General features: G+C 24.4%; 2 protein-coding genes across 4 annotated transcripts in view; both read right to left on the bottom strand.

Annotated features, from left to right (window-relative positions):
• The window catches only part of LOC112597924 (putative uncharacterized protein DDB_G0282133), a 7,321-nt gene extending 1,968 nt beyond the window's left edge, over positions 1 to 5,353 (bottom strand). Inside the window, exons 1-3 of one of the 3 annotated variants that reach the window (XM_025344167.1) lie at positions 5,094 to 5,353; positions 3,835 to 3,891; positions 569 to 3,203 (exon numbers count right to left, since the gene is read on the bottom strand). In XM_025344167.1, coding sequence (XP_025199952.1) covers positions 569 to 3,203; positions 3,835 to 3,891; positions 5,094 to 5,124 — 2,723 coding nt within the window. In that variant the 5' untranslated portion in view covers positions 5,125 to 5,353. Of the gene's footprint in view, positions 1 to 11; positions 3,204 to 3,834; positions 3,892 to 5,093 lie in introns of those variants that run through there. The other 2 variants (XM_025344166.1, XM_025344168.1) reach the window with 2 other exon arrangements.
• A 3,207-nt stretch (positions 5,354 to 8,560) lies between these two features.
• LOC112598024 (ribonucleoside-diphosphate reductase subunit M2) lies at positions 8,561 to 12,794 on the bottom strand. Its single transcript, XM_025344328.1, has 6 exons — positions 12,442 to 12,794; positions 9,806 to 9,991; positions 9,504 to 9,739; positions 9,216 to 9,444; positions 8,932 to 9,150; positions 8,561 to 8,854 (listed from the first exon to the last, which is right to left on the bottom strand). Exons 1-6 carry the CDS (start codon positions 12,490 to 12,492, stop codon positions 8,693 to 8,695), a joined length of 1,083 nt encoding a protein of 360 aa, XP_025200113.1. The 5' UTR covers positions 12,493 to 12,794; the 3' UTR covers positions 8,561 to 8,692.
• Positions 12,795 to 16,242: the final 3,448 nt, after the last annotated feature.

Here is a 16,242-nt window from a genome sequence, read left to right as displayed (position 1 = left end):
TGTTATATCATCTTTATTCATTAATCCATTAATAATAATTGAAGTTTCAGGTTCTATATTACTTTGAAAATTGCTCTTTTGTTTTGACAAACGAGTAGACATTCTATTAACATTATCTATTACATCTTCTTGTATTAATGAATTAATAGATGATTTCCCACCAATAATAGATGAAGAATATTCTGAAGTTAATCCATTTGATTGATTCATTGATAACACATTTTGTTTTAATGATCCAATTGTGCTCTTCAAAGTTGATACAGTTTCAATATTTAAAGTATGACTTTTTAAATGTTTAGATTGAATTTTCTGAGATTTATTATTTTCTACTGACCCTATAGTAGCATTTAACAATGTTAAATTTTCATTGTTTGAAACAGCAGTTATAGAATGTTGAGATTTATCTTTAGATGATCTACCGCTTACCGATATTCCTGTAGCAGCATTTAATGATGTTGTATTATCATTATTTGAAATAATGCTTGTTGAAAGTTTAGATATTAGTAATGATGATTTATTTCTAGACGAACTACGTCTTCCTGAAAATCCAGTTGTAGAATTTGTTGATTTTAAACTTTCATTGTATGAAGGACTAATTGAACGCTTTGATTGTGTTCTCTGAGATTCATTATTGTCTGACAATTCCATAGTTGAATTTAAGGTATTATTATTTGAAATAGAACTTTTTGAATGTTTAAATTTCAATAACCTTGATTGATTTCTTATTGAACTGCAGCTTTCCAATAATCCAGTGGTAGAATTTAATAAAGTTAAACCTTCATTGCTTGAATTAGAACTTATTGAATGTTTTGATTGATTTTTCTTGAATTCATTACTTTCTAATGATTTTGTAGTATTTGACAATAATAAATCTTCATTATTTGAATTTGAACTCTTCAATTTAGGTTGTTCTTGATTCAATTTATTAATTAATAACGAATCATCAAATGGTTGCATTTCTTGAGAACTGTTGTTGTTTTCTTGAATTTTAGAAATATGTGAATGTGAATCTATGTTTACATTACTATTATCAACCGATTTATGAAAAATATTGGCTTTATCTCCAGCGCAATCGATAAAAACAGTATTTAATGATATGTTATGTTTTTTTACACCATCAAAGCTTGAACGTTTTTCTTGATAACTTAGACTATGACGACCAATTTTATTACTAAAATTAAATTTTAGTGGCAATAGATTAAGGCTTTTTGAAGTATTGTATTTAAGTAAAACAGGAGTTTCAGACATACTTTTATCATTTTCAACAATATCGTCCAAAATAGTAGTATTGTTAATTTTAGGTATATTATAGGTATGATTTAAACTAGAAACGTCTATTCTATTAAAAACTGGAGTGTTATTAACATTTGGTGATGATATCTTCTTGTTATTTAATGTAATATCAGATATTATGCTTGAATCATTAATAATATTGTCAAACACAGAATTAGTGACATCAACTATTTTTCGGCTGAACTTGTGAGTAAAGACTTCTGTTTTGGATGCATCCATAATATTGTTAGAACTATCATTATAAACAATAGATGATTTTGAAAATTTTTTTAAACCAATATTTTGTTTTACTTTAACTTTGTTAATATCATTAGCAAAAGAAACATCAATTTTAGAAGTATTGATATTTGTAGGTATCTCATAGGTATTATTTAAATTAGATATGTCTATTTTACTAAACCCTGGAGAATCATGAACATTGGACACTAATGTCTCATTGGATGATGTAACTTTGTTATTAAATGTTTTATCTGATATAATACTTGATTCATTAATAATATTGTCAAATACTGAATCAGCTACATCAATTGCTTTTCGGCTGAACTTGTGTATTAAGACTTCTGTTTTGGATACATCCATAATATCATTTGAATTATCATTCACAAAATATGAATTTGATGGCGATTTAAAAACAGTATTTTGTTTTACTCGAGGTAAATCATCAACATTAGCAATTGAACCTTCAACTGAGGTAGAATCAGTATTAATAAGTACATCATAAGTATGATTTAAATTTATTATGTCCATTTTATTTAACATTGAATTCTCATTTAAGAATGTCTTTTTGTTATTCATTGTAATATCAGATGCCATGCTTGAATCATTAATAATATTGTCAAATGCTGAATTAGTTAGATCAATTGTTTTTTGGTTGAACTTGTGTTTAAAGATTTCTGTGTTAGATACATCCATATTGTTAGAGTTTTCGTTTACAAGAATAGATGAATTTGACGGTTTTTTAAAAACAATATTTTGTCTTTCTGTAGATATATCAGGATCACCAGAAATTAAACTTTTGACAGCAGTATAATTAGTATTAATAGGTACATCATAAGTATGATTTAAATTTAACACATTTGGTTTACTTAACAAAGGAGTATTATTAACATTTGATACTGAGATTTCATTCAAAGATGTATTTTTATTATTGAGTGCTATATCAGATGTCATGCTTGAATCATTAATGAAATTATCAAATGCAGTATCAGGTACACCAATTGTTTTGCGGCTGAATTTTTGTGTAAAGACTTCTGGTTTGGAAACATCTATGATATTATTGGAACTATCATTTACAACAAAAGACAAATTTGAGGTATTTTCTTTTATTTTAAATACATTAATATCATTAGTCATTGAAACATTCTCTGTGGCAGATAAATTATAATCTGGTGTATCAAATTGATCCTTTTTTTTTTTGGAAAAACAAAATTTTGGAGACTTCATTATGCTAATTTCCACATTATCTAAGTTACTGTAATTGGAATTATTAATTTCAATAAAATCTTCATCATTAGGAGGTATTAATCTCTTACGTTTTTGAAAGCGGTTTAAACGAATACTATTCTGAGTTATCTCCATCTGACTATCATCATTTAAAATATTCTCAAATACACGACTAACATTTTGAGAAATTGGTTTGTATTTTTTTTGAAATGCTGTGGTTTTACATTCTGAATATTTTGAGCCATTGGCATTGAACTTTGATGTATTTACAACAGTAGAAGATTCAAAAACCATAAAATCTTCTTTATCTTTAAGAGTATCTGAAGGATTAGCACAACACTCTTTTAACGTTTCAATATTAATATGAGAATTACTTGAAATTGTGTCTGATGAATTTAATGCAGATATTGTAGCTGACCATTCAGCACTAATAGTTTGTTCTCCAGTTTCTTGTAAAACTTGTTGATCTAAAAACAATAAAAAAATTACCAATGAAAACATATTCAAATATTAATAGACATTATATAATATTACATACAGATTTTACATATAATTTTATAATTTAATACATCTTTTTAAAATGTACATTTTAAATTTAAATATTAAAAAGTAGGTATATACAAAAATACTCATTATTATTATTTATAAATCCAAGTGTTTATCGAGGTGTTTATGCAATTGATTTTAACATCCCCAAATAAATTAATACTTTAATATTAAACTCTTATCCATAAATGGATGTATAGAAATTAATAAGAATAGTTATCAATATGTTTATTTTTTAAATCAACATTATCATAAAATATAAATTAAGAAATTATAAAAATTAATAATAAGTAGAATGCACTTGAGCTGAATTCAATACTAATTATTTTAGGTATGTGTAAGTTTGCAAATTAATAGAAGTTTAAAATTTAATATTAATTGCATGAATCCTAATAAAAATATAACATATTCAACCCAGTACTCTAATATATTATATAAATGAAAAACATACAAAATGATAGTTGCAAAACACTTGTTATTGCTTCAAATCCAAGTTCTTGGTGAACATATTATTATTATTTACCTATATTTAAAGTTATGAAAATCACTTACCAATATCTTCATTGGAACTATCCATTTCATAATTTATTGCAATAGACTTAGATGAACCTAAAAATTATAAGGATTATTAATATAGATATAGCTATAATTTAAAAAACTGAATAGCTTTTATTTGTGTTTATTCTATTAATACTATAAGTGATAATTTGAAAGTAAAATGTTTATTTTACACTTGCTAAAAGAATTTATACTGTTCTAAATTCAATAAAATTACTTTTGTAATTTTCATGTTAAATACAAAAATTAAATTAAATAAATTATATAAATATAAAACCTACTATTAATGTTACGATATACTTTATATCAATGTACTTCATTTAGACACTATAATAATATCCTGAATATTTAAAGAAAATTTTATTTTACAAGACTTTTTTTTCCAAAAACTTACCTGAAAACAACTAAAAGATTTTTTTAATGTTGAGGAAAGAAATAAAGAAATATTATATACAATAATTAAAAATGAGCTATGAAATAACATGTACATTCTAATTTATAATTTGATTTATTTTTAGGCATTCCAGATGAAACAATTCATTTTGATTCTTGATATGGACTGTGGATATAACAGTATATCTAAAGAAGGTTATACATACATGGAACATTAAATTATTCCAAGAAATTTTTGGATAACAACTTTTTTTTTTACTCCTAGAATACATACATATTTGTTTTACATATTACATTATTGGATAATAAATTAAAATAAAATAAATTCTATTTTTTTTTTTTACTAAGAATCAGTTTTTTCAATAGCGTAGGTAAGCCGCATACAATATTGTAATTTTTATTACGGTAAACCACATATTGAGGAATAGCCTACATAGTATATATGTATTGATTGTTACAGCATATATAGTTATTAAATAATTCAAAAAGTAACTGAAGGTAAACAAAACTCTAAATATGATATCTACAATTAGTATGATAAATTTTTACATTAATAACTGATCTTAATTAATTAAAATAAAATAATTTTTCTCTAGATATAAGTATGCACTTCTCACCTGAGACAATTACAGACGTTATAGCATCTACTCTAATGCATAATATAGTCCAAATATATCAATATAATGCAATATAAGACTATACCATTGATTAAACATATGTATATATGTTTAATTAATGACTATACTTAATATTATTGAAATATATAATAGAAAAAATAAAAAAGGGTTACTGACTTTTCATTTAACTAATTCATTGTACTTATATTTTAGATAAATAATATTAATAATATAAATACTTACTCATACTACTATTAAGTATTGAAGACTCCATGACGCATTAACAAATTAATGCTAATTTCTATTTTGTTTTATTAATTTGTTTGTACACCGTCATAGATATAAAACAAATATATAAAATAACACAACATAACTGCTTATAAACACTACACACCTTGTACTTTTTGCCAACAACAAAACTTAACGACTAACGATCACAAGTAGTAAACTACGAAACTTCAAACAATTCAAACCACATACGTTGAACACTGAAATACTAAACACTGAACAGTGAACAGTGAAACTATAAACCGTGATAAGGTTCAACGGAAATTCAAATTAAATAGTAGCTTAAATTCAGTGTAGCCAATGTGGCATTAAACAAAATCACAGAGCAATATAGAGAGGTTGTTCCATTTGTATATTGAAACGAAAATCGTTTCTATTTTCATTATATTAACAAAATATTGTTCGATGATTTAGGTATTTAGAAAAAAAGGAATTTTGGTAAATCTCTAATTTTAAGGAGTTTAATCTAGGCAATATCAAAGATAAGACAATAGTTTATAATACAATAATATGAATTATGAAATTATGAAGAGAGAAGTTAGAACCATAGAGTAGTTACTATAATAGAATAATAATTACTCTGTGCCCTGTGGTAAAATTACTAAAATTATTAATATTTAGTGCGATCATTGACCAAGTGTCCAAGTTATGTTGATGACCACTGCCAGTTAACAATTTAACATGAGACAGAACCCATTTATTACACTAAACTGGCTATCGTCTATAATTTGATCGCAATATAAAATTAAAACTGATTGACCGACAAGGTAACAACCTGCAGCTTTGAGCTTAGCAGCTAATATTCGTTTCCCGTCAACTAAATACGATCATAATGATCGTATTCAGTGCGAAATACGAATGATTATTGTACGATGGAATTATACCAGTGTCTGTCTGGCCAAGGCAGCTAGGCAGCAATCGCTGCCTGGGCCCTCGTCTTTTTTTTTTTTTATTTATTTAAAATGACAAATATACAATCTATATGTATAATGTATTACATTAATTTAATTATAATAAATACATTTTTTAGTATGAGAGTGGGGCCCTTCAAAATAAAATCCTGCCTGGGCCCTTTAGAACCAGGCCGACACTGAATTATACCCAATATAAAATGTTTATTTAGCTATAGTTGCATATTTCAATAAGGTACTTAATTCATACTTGTATGTTTAACCATTTCAACCTAAGAGCTAAGACTAGAATATTTAAAACAAGATTTTTCATAAACTTATTTTCTGGAAATTAATGAACAAATTTTATTTAGTCTCAAAAGTTATAAATGAGTTATTGAAGTTCTAATTTCTAATTTTGACATTGTTTATTTAAATATGGGTTGTGGACGTCGATGTTCAATATTTTATGTACTGCTACGATGATATCTACTGTGTTCTATTTTTGGTTCTATATGATATCTAAGTAACCGCAGAAAACCATAATTGATTTGTAAGTTTCGTACCTACAGTTAAATGTTGCTTGTATAGCTGACAATAAATAATTTTCACTGACAAAGTTGTTCATTAACTAATTAAAAAAATATAAAAATAGATTATTTTTAAAATGTAATATAATTTATAAGTTTCGCAATATTAATTAAAAAGAAATTTTACCAAAAAATCAAATTAATTTTTTATGCCTGTTTGAAGTTTAAATTTTAGCGACTAACATAGATATTTATCTGTTAACAAATAACGACTATTTCTTATCAAAAAAATTATTATTTTTTGTTATAATTTAAAAAAGAATAAAAGTATAGATACCTACTTGAAATTTTACTAAGTGTTTTAATAATTATTTTCTACTTGAGGCATGAAAAGTTTTCAATTTTTTTTATTTTCTTTTGCATCAATGTCAATAACAAATTATTTGTCGAGTCTAAATTTTTGAAAATTGAATACAAGATCTTTCTTATACATCTATACAAAATGCTAAAAATACATGGGCACAATTTTGCATTTAAAATTAGTATTTTGACGGAATCCGTTATTTTGTATAATTAAAAAAATCGAAAAAAACTTTTCTTTTCATTTCCAAGATTTAAAATTTAATAAAACGCTCTTTAAATTACTTTCAATTTTTGTTCAAAACAGTCAAATTAATTTTTAACAACTGTTTGAAGTTCAAATTTTAACAACATAAGATATTTACCTGGATGGCTGGATAATAACTACATATTTTCTCTTCAAACAATTTTTGTTTTTTTTTTTTATAGTAATTTAAAACGAGTGACTATAGTTATAATTTTCTACAATGTCGATAAAAACATATTTGATAATAGAATATAAGATTATGTAGTGTTTCTTATATTTGTATAAAATTATTTAAAATACATAATCACAATTTTTATAAACTGTGTTTAAAATGTTTACTTCATTAAAATGTTCAAATTACAAATATTTTATAGTGAAAAATTAAAAAAATCTTTAATAGGTGAACTCAGTGATGTAACCAAGAACTTTTTTTAGGGGATTAACAAATTTAAATTTGCCACAGTTTACTTCATGATATAGGATATATTTTTATTGTAAAAATATAACATATGTTGAACATTTTATTATGATTTCCAAGTTAAAATTTTAAAAATACAAAAACGTTAGAGAAAAAACTATTTCATACAAAAGTTAATTTACCATCTCAGATTAGTCAGATTCTGAGCCTCTCTCCGTGGAAATGTCACTGGCTGAATAAAAATATTTAAAAATGTACCAAGTAATTTTTATAGGCATTAAAACAATTCAAATTTGAACAATATTATGTGTGGTAAAGTAATACATTGCCTAATTTTATAATTAATAAAAATTGTTAATATTTCTTTAGTTTGGCTAAAAGACTAAAGGGCATTAACAGTCATTTTTTGATTGCTTTAACAGATTCTAACATTTTCAATAAGATTCTTATAGATCATCTAAGATATATTTTTTTGTATTAAATTAGAGATAAAAGTATTTACTGTTTTCTCAGAGCACTTTTTAAATATTTTTATTTTTTATGTAAGATCACAATATGATTCCCATATATTTTATTACTTCATTAGTATTAATTTGAACACAATTTTCTTTCATAGGTAATAAATCCAAAATTTTAATAAAAGATAATAATTTGATTGAGGTAATAAAAACAAGCATAAGCTTTAATTTAAATTTATATATTTTATTGTATAACTAATACTAGATAAAAATTTTATTTTTATTTAGTATACACACAACTTGTTATCTGGAAATTAAAAGTCTAAGACCAAGTAAAACACATTTGTCATATATTTCTAAATTTTAAATTACAACTACAACTATAAATACAAGTATGAAAAGTATAGTAAGTGTGATTTATTAAAATATTAAATACTTTTTTTTTTATTATTATAAAATTTAAAAATAAAGTTTTCTTCTAATTATAAATATGTCATTGACAAAATAATTTTATTCACAAAAAAAATACAGAGTGCTTATAGTGCTTTTTGGTTAAATAAAGTAACTTATTACCCTTTGCAGGGAAGAAAAAAATTCATTAAATAAATAAGTACACAAATAAAAGGAAAAAAGCCACTATTAGAAAATAATTTAAAAGTCCTTATCAGTTATATCCATTGTTGATAAATGAGGAGTTTCAGTAACAGCCACAGAAGCTTTCTGATAATCACCAACTCTTTTTTCAAAAAAGTTTGTCTTTCCTTGTTGAGATATAAGTTCCATAAATGGGAACGGGTTTGATGATCTAAAAACCTAAAATTAAATATTTAATTAAATTTGAATAATTTGAATAATAATTGAATTATTAGTGTTATGATATATGTACGTACTGTAGGACATCCTAATTCAACTAATAGTCTATCAGCAACAAATTCAATATATACGGCCATTTTCTCACAGTTCATGCCAACCATTCTAACAGGTAAAGCATTTGTCAAAAAATCTTGTTCAATAGTTACTGCTTCGCGAATTATATGTGTAATAATATCTTGAGGTGGTTTTTGAACCAAATGTTTAAATAAAAGACAGGCAAAATCTGTGTGTAAGCCCTAAAAGTATTAAAATAATAACAAATATGTTACATATTATTATATCATTGAAAACATTAACATACCTCATCTCTGGAAATTAACTCATTGCTAAAAGTTAAACCTGGCATTAATCCTCTTTTCTTTAACCAAAATAATGCAGCAAAACTTCCAGAGAAAAATATACCTTCAACAGCAGCAAAAGCCACTAACCTTTCACCAAAAGTGGCTTTACTATCACTTATCCATTTAAGAGCCCAATCAGCTTTTTTTTTTACACATGGCATGGTTTCAATAGCATTAAATAAAAAGTCTCTAAACATATAAAATTAATAATATAGAAATCAGTATGTATGATGATAAAAGTTAATTACTTTTCTTTTGGGTCTTGAATATATGTATCAATTAATAAACTATACATTTCTGAATGTATATTCTCCATCATTATTTGAAATCCATAAAAACATCTAGCTTCAGTTACTTGAACTTCTTGAGAAAATCGTTCGACAAGATTTTCATTAACAATCCCATCTGAAGCAGCAAAAAATGCTAATACGTGGGATACAAAGTGACGTTCTTCATCAGTCAATCTAATCCAATCATCAAGATCCTAAAGACAAAAATCCATTTTGAATCAGAAAATTATTTATCAGTAAGATATGAATTAGAATTTTACATTTTTTAAATTGACTTCCTCTACATTCCAAAACGAAGCTTCCTGTTTTTTATACATGGCCCAGATATCATCATATATAATAGGGAATATAACAAAACGTTTTGGATTATCTTTTAATAAAGGTTCGATTGTAGCATCAAAATTTGTTCTATAGTCAGCTACAGATTCCAAAAAATGTTTAGTTTTCTAAAAAAAAAAATTATCATTATTGTAATATACTTATTATTGAATCAATTACATAGATAGTATAGATACACAATACACTTTAATTACAATGAGATTTTAAATTTTTTCTTTTAAAACTTATGTTTGAAAAATGAGTAGCAACCTCAATTTTTTTTTTGATTCCGATTACGCAGCATAACAAGTAGGGTAGTTTTAACTATTAAATGTTAAAATTAATTTTTTTTGTCATTATTCTATTTTATATTTTATACGAACTGATAAATGTAATGGTTTTACAGTATGTATGTTTTTAATTTCTTTTATATATTAGAAAAAGTACTCTAATCTTCCAGATTCTTATTATTTAATGTATATTCATCAAGCAAGATCAGTCCCCCATTTTCTTATTTAAAATTTTGAAATTTTTTTGTATAACTTAATGTGTTTAGATACGATAGAAACTTTTGTTTCAAATTAAAATCCTCCTTTTCTATTGTAAATTATTTAGCAGATAATTTGTTTAAAAATTTTGATAAGTGAAATTCTTTTTTACTTTAAAACATATATAGGTAATAAGGATAATAGTCCTTAAAAATGATTTTATAAATATATAAATTAGATCTGTAAATTATTATACTTTAAGCATATTTAAAAAATTATAATTTTTGATGGATAAATTACTAACATATTAACTCGTAAACTTCAGACCTTCCAGACTACCATCAAGGACTTTTTATTTTTAATAACATAGTAATAATGTTTTGATTTTGATTTTGTTATGTCAAAATTTTCAGAAAAATTATGTAATTAATAATGTTTTACAATAGACAGATGAATTTTCATTTTATAAAACAAAAGTTTATATCTCCACATTAATTTTTTTTAAGTAGCACAAAAAATTCAAATAATTTAAATATACTATTATTAGAAATAATTAAAAATTTCTGTAAATCAGATTATTTTGTGACTGCAGTATTGAATTACAAATATGGAAAGTGAGCTTGGTGAATCACTTTGTATATATAATATAAAACCAAATCACTTAATGTCAAAGATAGAATTGTAAAATAAAAAAACTGCAATAATCTAATCTAGATACTTACATATAAAAATAAATTGAAAAATCACATGAAAACCAAATTGCATTACCATCATGCACTTAAACTAACCATAGTAAAATCATCACAAGTATTGAAAAAACTGCATACCAACATATTTTTCAAATATTAATTTTCCTTAGTAGGCGTATACATTTTAATATCAAATCCCTGGTATCTAGATTTACAGCATAATAAATTAAAACCATCTATTTAATACAGTCACAAAATTTCAAATTACCAAAACCTGGTGCATCACTTAATTTTAATATTTTTACTATTCTTAACATATATATATATATATTTTAATAATATGTTAGTATGTACATCAACACTTGTGGATCATATCATTAATAAAAGGTATTTTATAAAATAAAACCTAACCATTCAATTTTATAAAGTATCAAGGGGTACCTAAGTCTTGCTACAAAAATAATAACATTTAAGTTTATATATTTTACACAGGAAATCAGTTTATACAAAGAAATCTAAATAAGTACTAGGAAGCTATTCAAGGTAAGCTACAATTATGTTATAGTTGTTCAGTAGTTCATTCACCTGCCATTACAAATATTATTTTGCACAAAACTCTAATACAAGGTGATTCTTTAATCATTAACTACTCATTATTTCAAAAACTATTAACGTTTTTGAAAATATTTCTTAAATACAAATTATAGTTGAAATAAAACAATATTTTCTTTTTAAGATTTTTACTTTTTTGATTGACAACATACAAGTTAAATTTCATGTTCTTAAGCAGAACATTTTTAAAAATACTTTAATTTATAAAAATCATAATTCAAACGAGCAATTTATGAGTTAAAAGTATTTAAAGCTGAGATGAGCGAAGTAGTAGGCCAACATTTTGCAGGTATCTCTGTACATCTATATCACTCACTTAATTAAAACTATAAATATACATAAGTAAATAACTACTAGTTCAAATTTAGATTTTTATATACTGAAATATTCCACTTCAAAATATGAAACAAAAAGAATATGCTGTCATTAAAAAAAAGTAATAACTTTAAAAAGAATGTTGTTTTATTTCGATTGTTAACTGTATAAATGAAATATTTTCAAAAATGTTAATAGTTTTTAAAATAATGAGTAGTTCATGATAAAAGAATCGCCTAGTATAAATACTTTATTATTAATATAGGGACAAATAAATAAATAAACTACAATAATTACAATCATAAAAATTGATAAAACGCCATCAATAATAATACATCAAAATAATATGTAAGATTTAAAAAATATATTGCATTATGGTAATTGGCGGTAAACGAAACTAAGTGCGTAGACGGCACTTCCTGTGTGGTCTTACGTCTAAATATAACCGTAATGGCTAAATACGGGTAAAATTACCTGTGGCTGTTGTGAATTGTCCATTACATTTTCCTTGTTCATAGTCATCATCGTAGAAAATATTATTGTCGATTGTCAATGAAATAACGTTAGACACAAAAAATAAAGTCAAGTAGTAAAGAGCAAACGTGGAATGAGAATGAATCTGAACGATACGTGAGGTCTGAACAACAGTAGAGTAGTAGACACTAGACGTATTCACTATTCTGTGGATTTGGAGGCAAAATAATAATGCCTTGTAAGTACTATTATAGTGGTAAACCATTCAAAGCGGGCGCTCACACGCACGCACTCGTGTTTCACAAAGACCACGATACGATTTTACGCGGTAAAATGATGTAGATGGTTGGGGGCGTTGGGGCCAGACAGAGTTGTAACTATAGATAAAGAAGTTACTGGTTGTAGCAGCAAATATATTAACTTTGCTTACACATTACAGTCGGTTATCAAATATTATCGATAATAAATTTTGGTATTACTGTTTTACCTTTTTTATTACTCCATGATTTTGATATTAAATAACCATGAAATCTATAGAAAGATCGAAGAACACCAAAGTGCTAAACTCATACAAAAATACAATTTTTTCATTGGTTCAAAATTTGGCGCGATATAATATTTTAATTATTTATATACAATTTATTTTTATTATCATCATAGTGTCATAAACTCATAAATCATAATATAGGTATTCTTATTACGTATATACGAATATATTATTTAGAACTAATTAGCATTCATGATAATGCAATATGAATTTTCATTATGCACACAAACTGTTAATCTTCAAGCTAATTTCTATAGTAGTCGTAGTATATTATACTATTATTAGTTATTACCATTATGATTTATGTTATTCAATCAATTAGTTACAAACTTTAGTTATCTGATTACTCAAACATAATATTAAAAATTATAATTATTTCTATTTGCTTCATGCTAAAAAAAAACACAAACGTGTATACTAAAGTTTGTTGACAAATTGAAATCTTATTAGAAACTTATAAAAACTATGTAATGTAATAAGCTCGGCCAGAAGACTCCCAGCATTTGCATAATTGTTTATATCTGTTTAATAAACATATACCTAATTAGTAATTTGTTTATAGATTCATATAAAAAGGTACGCTATAATATATATTATAATAATATAAAAATAAGGGAGAGAGGGGCACTAATTGATCATGGGGCACACCGGGCGCTGTCCAGGTGAACCAGTACGGTTAAGAAACACTAACCTAACCTAACGCCATGGACCATAAATTATTCAGTACCTAAATAGAGATGAACATTTTGAAAAAGTACTGATTTAAAATATCACCCGGCATCCATTAAAACACTACGCAATCACACTTTTAAAATTTTTTTTAATTTTTTGATACAAAGAAACACAAAGTTTTTATTTGTATCAATTATCAATGTAAATAGGTAATCAATAATTATTTTTTACTTATTTTAGTGTGTAATTGATCTTCTATGTCTCGGATGCAATTGCATACAATTCTAATATCAAACACAAATTTTTCGATGTCCTCAATCGTTAAATTTAAATAATGGTTGGAAATTCGTCCGCAATTTACATAATTTTTAGTACCTATTCAGTTCGCAATAAAGAAACACTAATACGGATCGTTTCCGGTGTAGGTACCTAAATTAATTAATTAAAACACATAATTCAAATATACTTATTAGCACTTTGTTGCACCATGGTCATGGTGTTTTATGTTTTGTATAGTAACCACATTTAAGGAATCACTGCTGTTAATGTTAAACTTCTTCCCATTTCCTTTTATTTATTTTATATATTATAGTTTATGATGGTATAAATTGTTATTATTGGTTTACTCTACTAGTATTTACAATTTACTGACTAAGGTTTAATTTAATTGCTAAATTTAAATACTTATATAGCTATTAATTAATTATTACATAGCCACATAGGTAATTGTTTTATAGGTAGTAGGTACCTATAATATACATGTATAATGCATAATACAATCATTACAACCTATATAGAATTAAAATGTATAAAAGTTTAAAAAAAAAATGTATAAATAAATAATGTACATTCAATTCAAATATATTAAAAAATATGTAACATTTATTAATTGGTAAGTATCAATAAATAGTATTTATTAAAAAAAAATTTTTTTGCTAAGTATAAATTTGTATGATATTATACTTATACTATTACATGAATAAAAATATAGATAAATTATTTAAAAATTAAAAATTCTAAAATAAGTTAAATATGAGAAGGCATGAGATGTACCAAGTAATTTTGTATATTGTATATTATGTTATGGTAAATTATGTTATATTGGAAATTAACGTTATTCGCCGGTTATTAACGTTATTTACCTACGAATGTGGGAATTATCGTTATTTTCTATTGTAATTTGGGAAATTTTGATCTGATTATAAAATAAAAGAGGTCATTGCGGAAGATTTAAAAAATTAACCAAATAACCAATCACCAAAGAAGACAAAATCGGAAATTAAATCATAGAAATCGCAGAAAAAAAATCGGAACTTGGTACTTAAATATTTTTTAATTATTTAACACCACTACATTCTGTACATTCATGTTACAATATCACTTGTTAGTTTATTACCATATGACAGCAAATTACCTAGTTATCTACCTATTTAGATAACCTAACCACAAACACCTGCAGGTAAAAATTATTAAGCTTAATATGTTTGATATCTGTGCAAAAACCACAAAGGCACAAAATAAAAATTAACATAATTGATAAATATTATGAATAATTGTAAATACTTTAGTACTTTACGTTTGAGAAAATATTTATAAGAACAACTTAAAATTAAGAAATTTTTTAAATTGTAATTAGTATGTGACTATAGATATTAAAGAATTTACTATTGTCTATTACCTAATATAATAATCTTTGTCGCTACTTCATACTAATTTTATTTTATTCTGTGCTTCTATAGTCTATAATATAAATTATTGTACTAATAAATAGTATAGTTTAAGATCTATAATATTATATTACACTAGATGTCATCTAGTGAAATATAAATTTTAAATCTTATTATTTTACTATTTTCTTCGTTGGAAAATTGAATGTATAAAATATGTACATTTTTAATATCCTGGTTTAAGTTTAAATAGTTTGAAATTTTTTCAAGCCCATACATGGTATACTTAATTTATTTTATTCGTAATATAGTTAAGTATAAAAATATATTTAAATAGGTATATATTTACTAATAAGGCCACAAAGTTATAACACTTTTAATCTATACTATGATTTTATTCAATACATATCATTACCACTACATTATTTATTTATCTATTACTCGACATCTTAACCATATTAATAAAATATGTTAAATTAATAATTTAAAAGCAATAATAACAATATTTAGATTTTTATCATCAACAAAAATATATTAATATGTGTATTTTAGATTTAAAAATCATAAACCATTGACTAAATACACTTAATTAAAGATATGACTAATATTTTTATTTACGTTTTATTATAGATTACTGATCAAATAAATCAAAAATTTGATTTTACTGAATTAGTTATGGAAAGTAAATATAAAAATATTTTAGTAAATCTACAAAATATAGTTTGACATAAAATGGGTATATTATTTTTAACTATAGAAGAGTATGATTATGAAGATTGTTAAATTTCCACAGTCCACATAACTACATAAGCTATTCATTATTCATCAGACAATCTCAGTAATGCCTAGTTAGTCACAATCTTTTGATGTCAAAATAAATAACATAAAAAAATAAAAATCAATAACTAAAAACCT

Source organism: Melanaphis sacchari, unplaced genomic scaffold (assembly GCF_002803265.2).
Source record: "Melanaphis sacchari strain LSU unplaced genomic scaffold, SCAv2.0 Contig44_pilon_pilon, whole genome shotgun sequence".
Taxonomy (NCBI): Eukaryota; Metazoa; Arthropoda; class Insecta; order Hemiptera; family Aphididae; genus Melanaphis; species Melanaphis sacchari.
The sequence above is the reverse complement of the archived record's forward strand: the minus strand, read 5'-3'. Positions and strand labels throughout refer to the sequence as shown.